This window comes from Oryzias latipes, chromosome 5 (assembly GCF_002234675.1).
Source record: "Oryzias latipes chromosome 5, ASM223467v1".
Taxonomy (NCBI): domain Eukaryota; kingdom Metazoa; phylum Chordata; class Actinopteri; order Beloniformes; family Adrianichthyidae; genus Oryzias; species Oryzias latipes.
The window spans coordinates 19638714-19659943 of NC_019863.2; the positions used below are offsets into that span (position 1 = coordinate 19638714).

At 42.0% G+C, this 21230-nt stretch overlaps 1 protein-coding gene across 1 annotated transcript in view; it reads left to right on the top strand.

Annotated features, from left to right (window-relative positions):
* The window catches only part of LOC101160156 (receptor-type tyrosine-protein phosphatase gamma), a 228475-nt gene that overhangs the window by 179669 nt on the left and 27576 nt on the right, over positions 1 to 21230 (top strand). The window contains exon 8 of the mRNA XM_023955062.1: positions 12770 to 12962. Within this exon, the coding sequence (XP_023810830.1) occupies positions 12770 to 12962 (193 nt within the window). The remainder of the gene's footprint in view (positions 1 to 12769; positions 12963 to 21230) is intronic.

The following is a 21230-nucleotide window of genomic DNA, read 5'->3' on the forward strand; positions in this document are numbered from 1 at the left end:
TTCTGATTGATTGAACACACCTGGTCCAGGTCATCAGGAGCAAGCAGTGCAGGGAGAGCTGGAAAACAAGCAGGGTGATCTTAAGGACCAGGGGCCTCATTTATAAACGTTGCGTACGCACAAAAGAAGGCGTACGCCACTCTCTACGCAATAGTTGAGATTTATAAAAAGCAAACTTGACGGGAAAATGTGCGGTCCTCCACGCAAGCTCTGACCCAGGCGTACGCACAAAAACGGGTGAAATGAGAAATGGCGACACCGTCGGCAGATGGAAGAAACACGTGAAAGTGACAGTGTGTGCCAAATCGTGCTGGCATGTGCTGTGCTACACAATGTGGCACAGCTTAAAAACGTGCCTCTACCCCATGGCGCTGATTGCTGTGTTGGCCCCGACCCTGAACCCCATCCCCACGCATTTGAGCCATTTGCTGCTGCTGTGCGCCAGCGTTTGGAAGTGATGCGTCGCTTGTAAAGAAAAAGAGGTGTGGAAAATATTATTTATTTAAGAATTCCCTCATCGTGCAGTTTATTTCAGTCAGGGCGATCTTGATTTCGCCCAACTCCTTGGCCACCTCTCTGATTGAACTACTGACTTCCCTCTGCATTTCAAGGACTGCATCGGTGAGGACGCGTCCACTGCTGGAGGGTTGGGAGCCGCGTGCCGTGGAGACGCTGGGGCCAGACGGCTGCTCAGCTGCAGCATCGTAACCACTGGCCCCGCTGGAACACCCAGCAACTAAAATAAAATTTTTCTATATTAATAATCTGTAATTGTGTAGCCTGCATACATGTGACTTGACTGCATTCATTTGAATTATTTCTCTTACCTGTGTCACCCTGACCCTGGCGCGTCGGCGTCCCCTCCGTCTCAGTCAGGTGACTGAGGCGGAGGAGGACGCCGATAAGGGGGACTTAATAGGGATTCCCCAATAATAGCGGTCAGTTTCTCATCAAGAGGGGTCAGCTCCGGTGTCCCCCCCCCCCCCCCCACACACACACGTGGCGGACACACTCTGCCGATGCAGCGCTAGACGTTTTTTTGCCTCGACTTTGATGTCCGATCATTTCTTTCATTTCTTTTTTATTTCGGCCACGTCCGAGGTTGTGAGGCTACAGCATTTACGGCGTCTGCCACCGTTTGCCACTCACGTGCCTTTTTGGCATTAGTAATGCCCACACTGTGCCCCAAACAACACTTTTCTCCTCTTTTCCACCTCGCCAACGATAACTTCTACTTCACATTGAGTGAAGTTACGTTTTTTTGATTTCCCCTCTGTGTTTGCCATGATTTAGCAAGCCATGAATATTAATTTGTGGGCGTTTCACAGACTATTTATGGGCAACTATGGGCGTGTCATGTAGCCGCAAAAGCTGCGCTGCATTTAGAATCGGTTGTGATTTATAAAGGGAAAGATGCGTAGGATGTGCGTGCGCACGGTTTTATAACTCCGAATATTTCTGTGCGTACGCACGTCCTATGTTTCATCCGTACGCCACTTCTGACGCAAATCCTACGCAAAGTTTTATAAATGAGGCCCCAGGAATGAGCAGCCCTGCTTTCAGAGTTTCCAATCAATCTATAAAGCATCTGTTTGGGCTGTGGGAGGAAGCTAGAGAAAACTCACGCATGGAGAGAACATGCAAACTCCACACAGAAAGGTCCCAGCTGGACCTTCTCACTGTAAGAACATTAAGTCAAGTGTTTTCCTAAAGGGTAAAACAGTGGTGACTCACGTCAGACTCCCTGCTACAGGTCACCATAGTTCCTCATAAGGTGAGGATGTTTAAAGTGATTCATGTTTATTCTTTTGGTGATCTAGATGTGAGCTGTGAGGTGAAGCTCTTCTTGAAGCTACATGTCTGCTGCACTGGAGCTGAACTCAGATCACATCTGGAACCTTGATCTCTTTTTTTCCTCTGGCACATCATCTATTGCTGAAGCTTTGAAAAGGGAAATCTAATGCCTTAGTCACATGCACCTGTGTGGGGGTTGACCCACACGGGTGATGCAGGTTTTTGGATTGGGCTGTCGTGGAGGGTCATGGAGAGGAGCAGATGCATCTTAGATGGAGCACAGATTTGAGAGGACAAGTGTATCTTGCAGTTCCCTTGAGGCTCATGAGCCACTCTAAGGTGTGTTGTTTGTGCGGTAAATGTATCGTGAAGTATTTGTAAGAATAATGTTAGTTACATGCACTTCTGATTTACAGGCGATGCTGTCGTATGGTGCCCTTTATGCAACACTCCACTCATTATTAAGGTGTGCGTACTGCTCCTTATTGACCGCGCACAAATGCTGCATTCTCGGGTTGTGCAGGAAATGCCCGGATGCTTGTTGGATGCTCACACAAACTGTGCTCTGATTGTCTAATTTTCTAATTTCTAACAGTCAGGCTGCAAGCATGAAGTGCGTAACGGGTGCACAAGGAGCATACACTTCTCAATGGGTTGTCTGCGATCTTAAAATTTTGTGTGGGTCACCTGAGTGCCCCATACAGATTTGCCCATTTTTTGACTGCAGATAGTCTATATCCACCCTTAAGGGCAATTGTGACAAAAGCATAGTTTCAACCAGCTGAGGCTAAAGTCAGTCATTACAGCTGTAGGCAAACTGACACGGGGCAAAGAGGATGATGCTCTTCACTGATCTGTTTAGTTTTGCATTTGTTTTTTGAAACTTCAAGGTAAAGACTTACGACAAGCTAAAAAGTCTTTTCTTATTCTGTCAAATGTTTTCTTCACTTGCTGTTTCCTCTTTCAGTTGATTATTTGGTTGGATTTAGATATTAGCATATTCAAATGCAAAAAAAAACAGACAGATGCTCGGAGGGGCCTTCACTTTATTCTCATCTCTTATTTTCTTTTTCATTTCAGACAGTGATCAGTTCCTCAGTTTACCATGAGAATACTTTAGAACAAAATAAATTTTTCACCATCTGACTAAATTCAATTCAACATGTATTTCAATAAAGAGAGATCCTTGGAATGCGAACAAAGAAATATTTATTTGTGCTACAAAGGATGTGAATGAAATAAGTCCATAGCCTTTGGAGGTTAGGCTCTGGGCCAGATGATATCCTGCATGTTGATGGCATAAGCTCAGACCATAGATAAATAAACCCCACAGCCTAGACGCTGATGCTGTTGAAGGTCCGTCCATGACAAAGCGAAGTTCCAGGAGAAGGACGGGGTGAAGGAGGGTCAGCAAAACCATCGAGAATGTAGAGAGGTAAACATCCAAGAATTCAAATGCATAAATATGATTGTGATTGGCTGGGCAGAAAAGTCGGGGCGATTAGCTATTGATTTAGAATGAAGGCTTAAATATTGAGTGGAGTGCGGAGTAAGTGACGTAAGAAACCCAGCTTTGCCAGAAGTGAGGCAGATATTCCATATTGGAAACTTCCAGAGCTTCGCATATCAACTTTTATCATTGAGTTTTAGGATTTTTGAGAGTCAAAAGATTTACAAATGAGAATCACATAAAAAAATAAAGCTTAATCCAGATTTCATATCATCATCACAGAATGCTGTGTAGGTGTTGCTTTTTGTGTATGTCTCTTTAAGCAATCACCCATGGCCCCATCAGATCAAAGAAACAAAGCAAACACTTAAAAAACTAAAAAGAAATATGCATCAATCAACCAAAGATAAACTTAATATTGAAGGAACTGGGAGTTCACAGAGAGTTTACTGTTGGTCGTTTCTGCTCTGCTGCATGTATTTCCTGTTAGTTGCTTTCTAGTATTACCAATAACAAAAAATAAGACAATCCACATATTAACTCAAACACACAATAAAAAAAAGGACCACGTGTTTGTCACAAAACCCTTTTCTTTTCCCTGGTTTATGGGCTTTATTAACCTCTCTGCTGGCGGCTTCAGACAATGACATATAGGCTCCCTGCTGTCACACTTACGGCACCTGCTCCTCTTTTACCCCTAACATATTGCAACAGATCGGGATAATGACGACCAGGAGCATTCCTTAATTACCCATGATGCAAGGTGCAGAAACCAGGAGTACTGCACAAAAAAAACCTTATCAAAGCAATGAATGAAAGGAAGATAACGTCAGGATGGATCTGCAGTTCATTTGCAGGCTAGGGTCTCTGCCCTCTAAATCCAGCTGCTGTAAAGGCATCTGTAAAGACATTTATGGATGAACAGAGGGCAGTTCTGTCACTGCCAGATTTGGACCAAAGCTGTTTTTGAGGAAAAAAAATTACCAACTGTTTGGGTGTATGATAACTTTATCCTGCTCTCCAATCTTTTTTTTTAAGTAATGTATTGGATTGGATCATCTTTGATATTTCCATCAGATGCTGTGTCTTTAATGTGATGTCTATAGCCCAAAAAAGGCACATGCATGACCCCCAAGGTTCTGCTGCACATGATGAGAACATTTTGCTTAATCAAAAACCACTTGTTCCATCTAATGGACACAGTATTGATGAGATCAGACAATTTATTGGAAGATCTACACCAAAAAGAAACTCAAATACTTGGACAGTGGAAGGATCACACCGAAAACTTTATTTTGATTTTGATTTTTCAGATTTTAATCAAGAGAACATTCACTCTGGCAGGTTTGTCCTAGTTTGATCCAGAGCTGGTTCTTCTAATAGTTGTCTTGGTTTTCCAGGTGTGAAAGTTCAGCTGAACTTTTGGACTAAAAAGGAGACCCAAAAAGGAATTAGTACCTCTGTTCACTTGCAGATTTACCTTTGTACTGTTCACTTTGGTGTGAAGTAGACAGGACTTGGACCCTTTGCAAAAATCTGAAGCAGTTGGAAAAATAAAAAAATATGTATTTTAGGTAAACATAGTGTAGCAAGGAGGTGATTTTTAATGTATGATAGCCAGAGGACTAAAAGGACAAACAGATTTTCCTCTTCCTGCTCCTTTTCTCACTCTAGTCGAAGTCTGTTTCAGGCAATTGTGCCTCCAAATGAGCAGCTGGAGAAATTGCATGATTTTTCTTTTTTGGTCCCACTTTTGTGTGGTCCTCTCCTGAGAGCGCTGTGTGTGAAAGCAAACCAAACCAGATGAAGGGGAGACATTTATCAGCATTACCACCCTTTCGGGCCAAGTCCCAAGACTGTCCCAAAGCAGAGGACACCAAAAGCAAGCTGAACTAAAAGATAAAGTAATGAAAATAACACTTAAAAACATGTCAATTTATATTTAGATCAGTTTTTTTATTTCTCTAAAAGTTTTGACAAACTAATGAACATGAACCCCTTTTAATTGAAAACACTTCATGAAATCTGATTTGGAAAAATAATTTTTTTGTTTGAGTAAATAGCTGAATCATAGAGAAACACTAAACTCCATATTTGCCAACAGAAGCCAAGCAGTCAAATTTACATTTACCGTTCACATGCACTGTCTCCCTTTAATTCTGGAACAAACAAAGTCTCAAAAGTAAATTTGCATCTTTACCAGGAGTGGGAGGATTATTCTACCGCCTTGGGACCGTTTTGGATTACCTGGTTGAGGGAAGAACACAAAAATACGCTTCTTTTAGATCTAATGGTATGAATAAGTACCGAATCCAGCTTACAGTGTGAGGGGGAGCGTGAAAACATTGCTGAACATATCGAGTGCTTCCTCTTTGCTCTTCGTCTGTTAGAAAACCAGAACAAAGACTTACATGAAGTCTGCTGTCTTCAGCTGTCTGCACGCTTAGACGTTTACCTCCATGAAGTCCCCCCCCCCCGGTCCAACACTCCCCTACACACAAGCTGTTTGTCAGTGTGCTTTTCTGTCAAACACAGAGCTTCCATCTGCGCGCACAGACAGGGAGATCACACTTGAGTCCCACGGAGCATCTTCATGTCTGCTTGGACGTTTTCCTGCATTTACTGTGGACCAAACCAACGCAGCACAAACTGCTGACAGCTCCACTTTAGGAGAATCTCCAGTGCTGATAAATAAACGTTTTTTTGAAAAGTCCAATACAACCCCCCCCCCCCCCCCCCCCCCCCCCCCCCAAGATAATCTCACAGGCTCTGTGATAGGAAAAAAATTCACTTCAGCTTGATAAACACTAGATCTGCTCAGTTCAGAATGGGAAGAAACTGCCTAAATTTAGTTTAGCTGCCAGCATCTATGTTGCATGCCAGCATGTTTCCGCTGACCTATGGATTAATAGACCTGTCACTCCTTGAAACAGCACAATATACTTTTTGTCTGACACTTTTTCAATTATCTGGCAAATCTTATTCATAACTTTTTGTCTGATCAAGATTTTGCGATATAGTCCTGATGATATGCTAAATTGATCTTAGGGTGTATTCAAACTGGACACATTTGGTTCGCTTTAACCCTTGTGCTATCCTATGACCCCACTCTTACATTGACGTGTTCTTCCTACCATGACAAAGGTGGATAAAGGTGGAAAGATTTCATGTAATCCATGGACACCAGTGAAGATCACAAACCATTGAAGAAAAAAGATTCAGAGCACTGTCTAGTGGGTCTAGATGACCCAGCTCCCGACGTTAAAGTGCCTAGGATACCACAAGGGTTAAGTGAACCAGTGTTCGTTTCCCCTAAGCAGACCCTGGTCCAGGACCAGGAACTGCTCTCAGATCCATCTTTCGAGGTGGTCACGGTTAATTTCCAATCAGACTGAACTTCGGTTTGTTCTGAGGGTGTATTCAGACTGGGAAAACTGTTCCAGACCCAATCAGCTTAATTTGGTCCCGATCGAGCTCTGAACCTTGCGTTTGGTCTGTATTCAGACTACTGTCAAGTGGCCTTTCCTGATTCAAACCAAGACCAGTAAACAAAACCACATGAATAAAAATCTCTTCACTCATTGGTTAGGAATTACGAGGGCTGGGCACAGCAACTAAAGACAAAAATCATGGAAGTCTTGCGCTTTGCAGTCCTTCTCAGGATAATTCATTGAAACTTGATGTTTTGCTGACCGATTTTAAACCTCTGTATCAACGTCAGACTCAACCCTTTTGACTAGGTTTTTTGGTCTGGTGGAGGCAAGTTGCAGGGCAGTTTCTGTCAAGAAGACCTTTAAGAAGGTACACCAATAACTGTTTATGATATGGATTGTAGGAAAAAAATAAGAAGGAATGTTTATCATGTGAAAAATTGTTTCAATGAGCCTGCATTCATCCAACCACATTTCAATAAGTTTCTTTGTCTCATCATTGTGGTGTTATGTCATTGTTTTGAGAGAATTCTGTTAAGGAACTAAAAGGTAGCTTTTAGGATGACATCATAGCAGCGCGTGCCTCGAAACGACACATAGAAAAGCATGTAGAAGCGTTTTCAGTTGTGTTAAAATAAACATTGTAACAAGTAAAGAGTTGGACTCTTTTTTTCCTCTTTGATAACACGAAAATTGTTGCTTTACATTTGTTCGCGGCTCATCGGTTGCTACATTCTGACTGTTTTTAGATCACGTGACCACTGGCTACGGTGGTCGTTTTGGTTCAGTTGTTCCGCACAGAGGACAGATTGCATCCAGACTGAGGAATCTCAGAGCAAACCGAAGCTTAGTCAGATTGGAAACATACCAAGACCACCTTCAAAGATGGGTCAGAGAGTGGTTCCTAGTCCCGGACCAAGGTCCGCTTGGGTGTATTCAGACTGAAAATTTGTTCCGGATTATCCAGGGAAATGAACTCTGGTTCACCATATGCGAACCAAATGTGTCCAGTCTGAAAACACCATGAGATTCCTCAGTTTGAATACAATCTGTTCTCGGAATGGAGTATCTGCATCAAAACGGCCACCTTAGCCGACGTAAACAGAGTAGGAATGAAGCAACAGATGAGCTGTGGACAAATATAAAGCAACAATTGTTGTGTTATCAAACAAATGTATCAACATGCTTTTTTGTGTGTTGTTACGCGGCACGCAGCTGGCGCTGCTGTGAGATCACCATAAAAGCTACCTTGTAGTTCCTTAACAGAATTCTGTTTTAAAAAAAATGCCATAACACCACAACGATGAGATACAGCAACTCATTGAAATTTGGTTGGATGAATGCAGCCTCATTAAAACATATTTAACGTGACACATTGTTTCTCACACTGTTTTCATAAACACTCAGCAGCCTACCTTTTATACTTGACGTCTCCTTTGAGTAAAAGCACACACAGCATTGCCTTGCAGCATGCCTCCGCCTTAACAAAGTAACAAGGCATTGTTCCTGACGTTCAAAATTGATAATTGAAATATAAAGTTTCAATAAGTAAACTATCCTGATAAGGATGGTAAAGTGCAGCACGCTTTCTTTCGCAGTTCCTGGGCAATGAAAGAAGAGATCTTCAGTCACATGTTTTTGTCTACAAGCTGGTTCGTAATAGAATGGTCCGCTTGATGGCAGTCTGAATACAGACAATACACAAGGTGCAGGACTCGATCCGGAGGAAATTAAGTGGGCTTGATCCGGAACAAATTATTTTTTTAGTCTGAATACACGCTTGGTCTTTTTCCTACCAGTCACAACCAGAGGAGTCCAGGGGCCTCATTTATAAAACTTTGCGTAGGATTTGCGTCAGAAGTGGCGTACGGATGAAACATAGGACGTGCGTACGCACAGAAATATTCTGAGTTATAAAACCGTGCGCACGCACATCCTACGCATCTTTCTCTTAATAAATCACAACCAATTCTAAATGCTGCGCAGCTTTTGCGGCCTCATGACACGCCTATAGTTGCCCATAAATAGTCCGTGAAACGCCCACAAATGAATATTCATTGATTGCGAAACCATGCCAAACACGGAGAGAAAATCAAAAAAACGTAACTTCACTCAATGTGAAGTAGAAGTTATCGTTGGCGAGGTGGAAAAGAGGAGAATAATGTTGTTTGGAGGGCACAGTGTGGGCATTACTAATGCCAAAAAGGCACGTGAGTGGCAAACGGTGGCAGACGCTGTAAATGCTGTAGCCTCACAACCTCGGACGTGGCCGAAATAAAAAAGAAAAGGTCGGACATCAAAGTCAAGGCAAAGCACCCCCCTTAGCACACACACCCCTCCCCCCTCAATATATACATTCCAACATAAACACACACACATGCACACACACACCCTCTCAAACACACATACACGCACACACATTTTGCAAGGAAGGTGGGACCTAGGACCATCTGTCCCCTGCCTCTTCCCTGGTGGGGGGTACGGGCCCCTTTGCAACGGCGGCCGTGTCCCCGGGGTGCCGGCTTCCTGGGCCCGGCGGTGCTCTCTCCGCGCGGCGGGGGGGTTCACATTACATCTGAGCCGGGAGTGTTCGTGTCCCTGGGGGGTGGGTTCTGGTCCTTGCTCCTGGGCGCTGGGCCCCGCCATATTTCCAACTGTGGCCGAGCCTGGTCGGGCCATATTTACAACACCCCTTGTGGGCCCTCTTTTTTTTTCCCCGGGGTTCCCCCCCTCTTGGGCGGGGGCGGCGGGCCCCTGCCCCGCTCCTCCCTGGACCAGCCGCGGGCCGGGCGGATGGCTGCCTGGAGCGCGGAGCGGGTCTCCCTTGGGGGGTCCTGGCTCGTACCTGGGGTTGGGGCGGGGGGATGCCCGGAACTCCTGGGTGGTGGTGGGGTGCTCGTCTGGGGCTGTGGGCGTCCGTCTCCGGTGGGGCCCTGCGTTGGGTTCTCCCGGCGCGGCGGGGGGGCTGCTCTCCTGGTTGGGCTGGGGCGGCGCTCTCTCTCCCTCCGTGCTTCCCTGCTCTCTGGCTCTGGGGGCCTTGCGGCGGTCCTGCTGGCCCTGGCCTGGGTGGCGGGCTTGGTCGCCCGGGCGGCGGTTGTTCCCTGCCGGTTCCCGTGTGGCGTTGGGGGGATTCCGGCTGCCGCTGCTGCTGCGGTGGGGGTCTTGGGGTGGGGATGGCTGGGCACTCTCCCTCCTTCTTTCCACGTTCCACCATCCATTTTAGAAGAACATAAACACTCACCTGAGCACAGGTGTTAGCTCACCTTTGCACTTACAGTTTGCATGACTGAATGACTGAAATATTTCACACTAGTTGGTTTTAAGGCATAAGTATGCGTGTGAACACTATCTGTTTTGTATATATGTCGACAGGTGGACTTTTTTTTGCAGCTAGCAGGTGTGTTTATAACATTTGAGTGTGTGTGTGGACAGGCTCCGCCCTTATTGTACTACATTTGAACGTTACCATAATGATTAACAACCAGTAAACTTGTTGCTTTATGCTGCTTCATGGTCTTATCCCCCTTCCCCTCCTATTATCACCCCCTACCCCCCCTCTCTCTATCGTCCCTCTCTCTTCTTCCCCTCTTTCCTTTTCCGTCCGGTCCAACACCAAAGATTTTCAGACATGATTGAAATTAATAAAGTTTGGCCTCAATTACAAAAGGGGTTTATCCAGACATACCTTTGGTTTGTCTGAAGATTAATAACCCCTCTTGTTAAAGTAAAATCTGTCCAACACAAGAGGCCCTCAGCTCTCATCTGTCTGCCCAGCTGTTGGACAGGACAAGTTAAAAAAAAAAAAAAAAAAAAAAAAAAAAAAAAAAAAAAAAGTCAAGGCAAAAAAACGTCTAGCGCTGACCCCCCCCCCCCCCCCCCCCCACACACACACACACCCGTGTCTGCCACGGGTGTGGGGGGGGGGACACCGGAGCTGACCCCTCCTGATGAGAGACTGGCGGCAATAATTGGGGAATCCCTTTTAAGTGGAGTGGTGACTGAGGCGCAGGGGGACACCGACGCGCCAGATGCACCGGGTGACACACCCCCAAAAGCCCGCAGAGGAAGTCAGAACCGGCTCATAAGCCACTCGTCCTCGTTTGCCAACAAGTCTCCTTGCTGTCTAAAGATGCGTTCACTCCGAATTCTTCCATTTGCCACATCTTCTAAGAGCGCAAGATCAGCCATTGTGCGTCATTACGCATTGTGATGGGGCATTTTATTTCCCTCCATTTAATTACATCTGACAAGCTGCAGATGTCGGTAATAATCGACGTGGAAAAGGGAAATTGATCAGCGCAAATGTAATTTCTTGTTGCTTTCTGAATGGTTGAGACATACGCCATACATTGTTTCATCAAAAATAAAACAAACTAAAGGCATATGCATGAATACCATAATTCCGTGGCTTATGAAGAAATGTTTTAATATGTAAACAACTTTCCCCAGTGGACAATTAATGCATCTCTCTCTCTCTATCTATCCATCTGTCTGTCTAATTGCACCTATATCTGCTCCGCCAGACGGACACATCGACGGGAATGTCAGTTTTGTACATTATTTCGTTCTGTTAAATATATTATTTATGAGGATGAATTGCACAACATGCCAATATTGCAGAACATATTTCACTTTTCTTTTTGCAAATATGTGTTCATTTGAATTTCTGTTGTAATTTTTGTTTGATTTTTTTTTGTTTGTTTCACTGCTGATCGATCAAACGGGTGTTCGTGTAGGCTGTTAATTGTCAGACTTGCTTTGTGAAGTCTTCATGTTATTTCTGAGAGGCAGTATCTTCATTTTCACTTTCACGTGTTTCTTCCATCTGCCGACGGCGTCGCCGTTTCTCATTTCACCCGTTTTTGTGCGTACGCCTGGGTCAGAGCTTGCGTGAAGGACCGCACATTTTCCCGTCAAGTTTGCTTTTTATAAATCTCAACTATTGCGTAGAGAGTGGCGTACCCCTTCTTTTGTGCGTACGCAACGTTTATAAATGAGGCCCCAGGTGTGTAAAAGGGCAAAGCATTGTTTTACACTGGACAAAAATATTAATGCAAAGCTTTTGTTTTTGCTCCCATTTGTCAAGAGATGAACTCAAAGATTTGAAACATTTTCGACAAACACACACAAAAAATGTTTCTTTCAAAAATTGTTTACGTATCTGTCTATATCTGTGGTAGTGAGCGCTTCTTTGCTGAGATAATCTATTCCACCTCACAGGTGTGTCACATCAAGAAGCCATATCAAGGCTACTCTGAAATGGGAGTTTTGTTTTCACGGTTTTGTTCAGGATACATTTTTTTATTCTTACTGTATTGTCGATGCCAGATTGACCAGATGTTGCAGCAGTCACACGTTCCCTGAACAATTAATCAAAGTTATGGAATTATTTTTATGCAGAGCAGTTTTGGCAGTAAACACTGACCAAAAGTAATTATATGTCTGTTTATGTACATGAATTATAGAAAACAGATTCTGTATAAACCAGTGTTTTGGTCAGAGCTGCAAACAGCCCACACAGCAGTGATTCTGAACCGGGTCTGATCCACATCTCAAACCCAGCTTGTATGAAACTAAGGTAATTGCCTGAAAGCTAAAGGATCCTGTGTAAACTCAGGCACTGTGTAGGAGTTATTAATATGTTGAAGAGAAACAAGAGAAATGAGACGAGGATCTTCAACTGGGTATTGATGTGGAGATTAATAAATGTACATAAAAATGTGTGTTCCTGTAAACATTTTTAAAAGTTTTGTAGTCTTAATTCGAATTTCCTTCTGTTTAATGATCTACTCTGCAAACCTTTTAGCAGAACAAATGTTGAAGTTCTGCTGTTTTCTGTAAAAATGTTAAGAAGCCATTTTGTCACCGTCATTCTCTTTTATGTAACTTTTTTCCAACTTACAAAACATCGAGTCAGCAATGCTAACTTTTGTATTTTCTAACTGATAGAATTTTACCTGAATAAAATAGAAGTCAGCTTGTTTTCCATTTTAGTCTCGTTTTATGTGATATAATGAAGACTTTCTGACCTAAAAACAACTTGTTTTGCTTCTCTGCCTGTGTTTCCACCCTGCATGCTCTCTTTTGACTCCAGTTGGAGGCTTTCTACTCGATCTTCACCACAGAGCAGCAGGACCACGTTAAGTCTGTGGAGTATTTGCGCAGTAACTTCAGACCAGTCCAGAGCCTGGACAACCGGATTGTCTTCAAGTCTGCCGTCAAAGACGCCTGGATGCACGACTTCGCAGACAACAGCGGGAGGTCATACGGCGCTGAATCTTCCAATGGTAGGACTCTCCTAGGTCATCAAGAAACTATCCACAGACTGCATTGCATTGATCCCATGCTTGGGTTGAGAGCTGTATTCATTTAAACCATTCACCGCAGAAACAAAGAAATCCCACAAACTCCCCATATTATTCCAGTTCTGACCATTCAGGAGACATCACAGACCTTCACTAGAACCAGAACCAGAGATAGTGGCTGTAACCACTGAGTCATTGAATCGGGAGGAGACCAAAAACACATAAAAAAACTTAAAGAGGTCAACACATTTTGTCGAAACGAAAATATCCAGTCAGCTGTTCAAGCAGCAACCATTATATGTGGGTTTGAAACAAATTATTCATGACTGAAGCCCATGACTCCTTAACAACTACTTAATTCCAAGATCTTTAAATTCACCTCTCTGCTCAAGAGTTCCAGCAGCTACTGCAATCCTTTTCAATAAACAATGCATTTGTAGTTTCAGAGAGAAAATGTAAGAAATTTCAAGGAGCATTACTCCTTTAGTGTTATGATTATGTCTGGGTTAAACAAACCCTTTGATTGAGATCATGACTGACAAATATTTCCAAGTTGTCTAAAAAATGCTTTCAATTTTGCTCAAAGAAGTTGCTGCATGTAACTGATATTCACATTTTACTATAGAAGATTTAGATATTCAAAATCTTTATAGCTCTACTTGCTAGTTTGTTTCAACTACATAAACTAAAACTCCTGGGACTGCTGTGATAATGGGGATTTCCCAGGATGGGCTATATTTGTTTCCTCTACATAAACTCATGTAACAGTGTGACTGTTCTAAATGGGCGCTCAAGCACCACTCTCCTCCATTTGAAAGAAGCCCCCAGACCTTGTGAGATCCATCATTTAATGATGAATGTAGTCAACATCATTTATACATTTTGCTGGGAGGAGTGAGCTCCGATGGATTCAGTGTGTCTGTAGTGTACATCAGAGTTTGTCACATGCGTTCCCCAAGGGCCAACTAGCCTCCATTTTTCTAAGGGCACATCCGCTCTGGCGTTTGTGGTCCTAGTTTAATCTTTATTTTACCTCTAATAGTCCTCTTGGTTTGGCAGGTGTGAATCCTAACCTGAATTTTGATTTGACCCAAACAAAAATACTCCGTTCCTCTTTGGTCCACTTAAATCTTTGGTTCAATGAGAGGTCTGTGTGGAAAAGTAAACAGACGGGGAACATTTGTTAGTGTTCTCACCCATTCTAACCAGTCCTCCACCTCTAAGCCTAAAGACAGCAGTCATTGAAGGAAAGTAACAGGGAATTATGGAAAACCGTCTGGAATACATGTAGGAATGTGTAGGTGGAATTAGCTGCACCCACATAGGACAGCATGAAACTTTATCAGGACTAAAACCTCCTTTTTAAAATCAAACTCTCTAATTTCTTTCTGAGTTTAAAGCCGGTTGAAAATGAGCTTTGCTCTGCTTCTCCTGAGTCCTTTTCCTCTTTGGCTTGCTGCCCTTGATTCTAAAAGGTGTGCTGACCTGAGCCAGGTGGGGGGCAAATTTAGTGAGGTAATTCAGCATGCAGGAAATCAGCTCCTGCTCTGCCTCATTTTCTAGCTGCTGCGTGTTACAGATGGTTTTAACCCTGAGGGTATTCAACCCATCAGCTGTGAACAGAGGAACTAACTTTGGTGTCAGAGAGGCGACCTTCTCAGACCAGGCAATAACAAGAGGTTGTACATGAGTTTTCCCAAAGACAACAAAGTGATTTGTGATATTTGCTTCACTATTTTTTGTTTTTGATAAATAATAGTGAAAATGGTTGACCAGTTGGCCTAATGTATTTTTGTTTCAATGGTACTTCAGAAGCTCTCCGAGGGCCTGTGGCACTTCTACAGGTGGAAAACCTGGGTAATTCTGGTTCCTGTCCTGAAGCTCCAACCTTCTTTATACTTGGCAGGCTTTAAAGATCCACTCATATAGAAGTAAGGGTTAATGGCCGACGAAGTATGCATTATCACTTTTTATACCATGGTCCGGTTGAATACTCGATTATGATTGGCTGTAGGGTGTGCATTAAAAAGTGATATACCACAGGATAACCGCACAGTGAAAAAAGAAGTTCCGGTCACCTAGCTTAAATGTTTTTTCTATCACTGCGCCGGCTTCTTTAAAACAAACTTTTGCTTCATCACTTGGAGAAAAACAAGCGGTAAGAGATGAACTTTCTCTCTGAACTGATGCTTTATGCAACCCATCGGAAAGATCAGCAAATGTATATCACCGAGTCTTGATTGCAGCGGTGGTGCGGCACGACGCAGACTATTTTTACATGGTGCAGCAAGACGCTTCGCGTCAGACTGTTGCTTCTGCGAAGTGCGTTAAAAAGTGATAATGCATACTTTGAAGGCCATTAACTTGCTTATTCCATGGTCACTTCCAAAAGAAATAAATAGTAACCAGTTTTTAGTCCTTAATGCTTGTTTTTTTCCAATTTTGATCGCTTTTCTCACAAAAAGAGAACTATTTGTCACGTGGTGCGGCACCGCACTGCACCACGTAACAAATAGTCCGCGTCGCGCTGCACCACCGCTGCAGTCAAGATTCGGCGATATAAAGCGATATACGTATATATGCTGATATTTCCAATGGGTTGCATAAAGCATCAGTTTAGAAAGAAAGTTCACCTCTTACCGCTTGTTTTTGTCCAAATGATGAAGCAAAAGGTTGTTTTAAAGAAGCCGGCACAGTGATATAAAACATTTAAGCTAGGTGACCACAACTTCTTTTTTCACTGTGCGGTTATCCTGTGGTAAATCACTTTTTAATGCACACCCTGCAGCCAATCATAATCGAGTATTGACCCGGACCATGGTATAAAGAGAATTAACCCATAAGAACCCATGGTGACATCAGAGTAACAGAAAAATATCAGAAATGGATTCTGTGGTTTGTGGTAAAATACACATATTTCTTAAGAAAAAATGGGTCTGGGTTATTATGGTTCAAGCTTAAAATTGCATTTCTGAGTATTTTTTTCATTCAAATCTTTGTAAATCAGGGGCAGACAAAAAAAATTGTTTGAAAAAGAGCGTATTTGTGACATAGAAAATATGCTAGGCGGGCCACAAGCTCCTGATCCAAGCTCTCAGCAACGGGGAGGCAATTGGGGCGGGGTTTCTCTATGCCAAAGGCCCCACCCACAACTCAGAAGTGAATTTCTAATGAACTACTGTCGCTCTTCAGAAACTAAAAAATATATATATATATTTTTTTCCAAAAACGGCATAATCACAGATAAAAGACCACTGAAAATGCTTTAACAATAGATCAAAAGATGATCGGAGAGCGTCTTTATAATTCCAGCATTCTAAAAAGAAATTCTTTACCCTAAGGCCTTAGAGATGCACGACTGCAATGAGTGCAGACGTTTACATGCATTGTAGTCTAGTGGGAGGGAGCTTTGTTTCAGCTCCCAGTAGAAAATGTCAGTGTGCTTTTTCTGTTTGGGTTTGCTTTGGATGTGCAGTAACCTTTTAGTTTCAGTGCGTTTGCCCTGCAGCCACGTAGCTGATGTTTGCCTGCTACACTGGGCGTGACCTTCTTCAAATCTTTCACGGATTTTACCCTGGTTTCTGCTCCACTATCCAGCCCGCATGTCATTACTAGTTAACTAAACAGTTTTGGTGCCTAAACCAAAACATTTCAGTCTGATCTCAGGAGGTGAAATCAAAGCAAGGAGTAAAATATCATTTTAAATGTTCTATACATTGGATTGGTTTGTATCTTTTGTAATAAAACATGCTAAATGAATTGAATGAGCCAACAGAGATGTGGTACTCCATGACACACTGGTTAGTCATTATTTACATAAATAAACTGGAAGCTTTTTATATAAATGCAACTTAAACCAATTTAAAGTAGTTCCTGGAATATCAAATAATTCTTCTAGAAAAAATGTTGTCACATTAATCTAGAAGAACAATTACAATTCAAGCCTACTCCCTCAGGGCCATGAGGAGTGTTGTTATATATAGCAAAGCTGTGGGATTTGATTTTGTATGCAGTCGATGCTCAATTTTATTTATAGATGATGGGTAGACATTATGAATGGAGCTATATTTTGAATTTTTAAAGATCTTTTTTTGTGTGACATTGTATATTACAGATAAACAGTGTCTAGGGGTCAAAATCTAACCTTTCTAAGTGTGACTTGCAACAGATGGAGGTTTTGTTTGTTAGAAATTCTTCATGCAGGACTACTTCACAAACAAAACCCAGCAGGAGGTCTGAATTTCCCTAAAGCCTTTATTTAAATCAGGCAGTCATTAAACTATACACAAATCTGTGGAAGAAGTTTGTGAGTTCTGTTTGTGAGAAACAGTGTAAGGCTGGTATGGGCAGTTCCATCCTCAAAGGACGATGTCCTCTTCTTTTCCAATTCCCCCTGCCTTTGTTGCACCTCCTTGGTGGAACACATCGGATTGGGTTGATTGGGTTGATTGGGTTGAGGGAAGGGAGATTAGAAAAACAAGCAGGACATAGCCCTGAAGGACTATGGCTGGATCTCCCCTGGTGTAATTAAGAACTACATATCTGACAGAATATTTGTGTGCAGATGCTCACACACCTGTAGGTTATGTACATAGTACAATGCCGGCACTGTGGGAAAGGATAGAACATGTTGGCCTTGCAAGAAAAATCATTTTGTACTATTTATATGTTTAAGTCATGGTAACATTTGTGAGCCAAAGATTGTTTTTTTATATTATTTTTTATTTTTTTTCAAAACAGTTTGGGGTTTAAAATTATTGTCTGGCATGACAGTTTCTAATGTTAATAAATGAGACAGTTTAAGTTACTCCTGTGCACAGAGGAAATTGTTTTGGGTTCTCTCTGTGTGTTTGTGCTTGTGTGTGTGTGTTTGTGTACACCTGTCTTTGTGCATGTCTGTGGCTACAGCAGCTTTCTGTCATTCCTCCAGCTGAAGTTGGGTAACTCCCCGAGCATAAGGCAGTGGGAGGCACGCTTGTCATCCCTCCACTCCTGCCTCATTACCGCTTAGACACCACGACACATTATACAGCATCTGTGTGTAAGTGTGCATATTTGACTGTAAGTGTGTGTTTGTGCTTGTGTGAGTGTTTGCCAGCAGTTTTCTGTGTGGTCCTGCATCTGACAGTAGCCCCAGTCGGGTTTGTCCCTCCTTCCCTTCATGTGTGCTTCCATATGGTCATCTCAAAGAGGTGCATCACCTCCATCAGACAAACACATGAACACAACCCCCTCGTGCACATGTAGTGCACGTGCATGCTCTTCTGGCAGTGCGCTGAATGCCCATGGTGTTTGTCCTTGAGTGCTGCTGTGCTGTGGGATATTTGCTATAAGCAGATCTATAAGCTGCTGAAGGGCGTACGCATTAAAACCAAGGGCGTTTAAAAAAAAGCAGAGACTCGAGGCTGAAACAAAGAGCAGGCAGACGGACGGATTTAACGCACCACACCTTTGTTCTTCTGCAGTTGTTTGAGACAGATTTTTTTCTTGTGTGTTTTTTAATCAGACTTAATAGACTCCACAAAAAAGTCCCAACTGAACACGTGTTTACAGTTCAGGTTTGAATAATTACAAGCTCTGAAACCCTCAATTATTTACCATACATAGCATTTTCTGTAATTTTTACTCTGAAATAACATGCCTGTGTTCAGTTTGGTTCATTTGGCATACAATCTAATTTTCTTACAAAGACTGGTAAGAAACTCTAGGCAGTCATAATACATAGATTTGAGTATTTTATTGCAAATAAGTCAACCTTTTCCTTATAAATATCCTGAAGTGGATCCCAGGATGATCTGGATGTTAAACATATGTTTAAGGTCCTGCACATGCCAGACCGATCAGTGCTGATCAGAGATGTGCTCTGGAGTAAAAGCTGTGAGGCATCGACTCTTATGGAGTCCGAATTGCATTTACAATGAGAAACAGTTTGACTTGAAACTGGTATTGCAGACCTGATTTTAAATGCAAACACATAAATATGAGGGCATATTTTTGTTAAAAGGAAATATGTATTTTGCAGTTATAGAGGGGATGAATACAACACATTTTATTTACATCTACAATGTATTCCTAATAATATAATATTGTTATTGTGTAAAAAAAATTTTTTAAATCTCTATATCTCATTTTTTTGTTTCTAAACTTTAATATAACATTTAATGCAAGATGTACAAATAGTTGGAAAACATCAGGAAAACCAAATCTTTCAAGTTTATTGCTTTAATTTAGCTTGTAACTTCCTTTAATTTGGTGAGTTTATTAGGTCTAGTCAGTAATAAGTTATTTACAAGTTGTGTAAAAGCATGTCCTAAAAATGTACTTCAAAAAGCAACACATTATTATGAAAAAAACTTTTTTTATATTAAAAACAAATTTTGGCCTACATTCATTTCATGTGGAGTTAAAAGCTGCAACAGTTTGTAAAATTCCTCCTTTTATTTTCTTCCTGGTCTTAATCATTCTGTATCATGGAAGCAATATTCAAGGAAGGAAGATTTACTGGATTTGTCGTATTGTGACAAATTATTTTCACATGAAAAAGAAGCGAACTTAATTTAACTCATAATGTCAAAACTTTTTGTTTTTATGTCCATAGACTTATGCTCCTTCAGGACATGTTACACTGACTAACTAAACAAAGGTAGCACGGATCAACTCATTTTTATGGGGATTTAAGAATTCAGGCAAATTTATGTCACATTGCTGCTTCATCTTGTGTCTAAGCTGAAGAGATGCATAAAGTTAGTATGTTTTAACAAAGAAAATGATGGGAATCACAGAAAGAAACAATTGACAGGTGGACAGATTGCAGGTGGGTACTCTTCTCTGCCTCTCTGCACATTGATGGTGCTGACATGGTTTTGATGATTCGCCCCAGCACTCGCAGTAATGTAATGTCTTCAGGCTTGAACTTATTCAGGTTCTGGTGGAGTTTGTCTGCTGCTAGACAGATCTGAGAGAAAGATCAAGCTATACGATCAGAAAATACAAAAGCCTAAGTTACATTTTCTCCTTTAAAACTGAATTCTTTGAATAAAAACAAAGGCAGATTTTGCTTATGGCAGATTTTTCTTAACTTCTTACTTTGCAAACACATTCAGTGGGCTTTGAACCGCAGCATTTAGCATGAATTTACATTTCTGAATACTTAAAGCACCTTTCTATCCATTTTCTATACCTGTTATTTTAAGTACAGTGTCATAGGGTTGCTGGAGCCCTGCCATTGTTGGGCAAAGGTGGGGTACACCCTAAACAGTTCGCTAGTCCATGCAATGGCCAAACAGAGACAGACAAACACACATAAGCCAAAGGGACAAATCAGTCTCTAGTTAATCTCTCAAATATCGTTTTTGGAAAGAAATGCTTATGGGAGACATGCAAAGTGTCTGGGGAAACTTGAACTTGCATGAAAAGAACATGTAAACGGCACACAGACAGGATCCAGCAGGGATTCAGACCAGGGCCTTTTTGATGTGAGCGCTAACCACTACACACTTGTCCAGTCTCTTACTTTAAACATACAAATCCCAATTTTTTAAACATTTCAATCAAACAACTAATAGATTTCTAAAACATTAAATCTGTGTGGATGTGTTATAGTTAGGAGTCTACAAGACTTCCAGCTTTGCAAAGTCATTAGGCCTTCTGTTGTAATGAAGTGAGTACAGCGTTGAATACAGATGAACATTGACGTTCTGCAGAGAGACCGACTCTGAATGATAATAATCAAAGTGCTCTGGAGGATTCGCATCATTCACAATAACAGGTCCTTGTGTCTCCTTTTCAGTTTCAGTCAAGAACAAAAATCCTGCAGAATTACCGAACAGAACAGAAAGTCATGAGTTCAATGCTGTCCTCGATCACTAATGCAGACATTTCTGCCGAAAAACATGCCCAACTTCTTCAAGTTAATTATTATATAAAGCTCTTCTTAATGTTACTTTGTGACTTTTACAAAGCAGGCCCTTGTAGCTCTGGGAGTAAACTTTTTTTAGCAGGGGCTGCGATTATTTTCATTTTTCCTTCATGACACATCAGGTAACTCTCCCGCGGTGCTCAAAATTACCAGCAGTTCTGATCATTTGAACATTTTTGTACAGTTCCAGAGGAAAAGCTGCAGATGAGATTTCTCCTGCTGTGTTTAAACATAAGAAAGGAAATGGAGCCCTCAGCGGCTGGCGGCAGGAACTCATGAACTCTGTAAATGTCCTACAAACCTGAGCCAGCAAACAGTGGGAGAAAGATTAG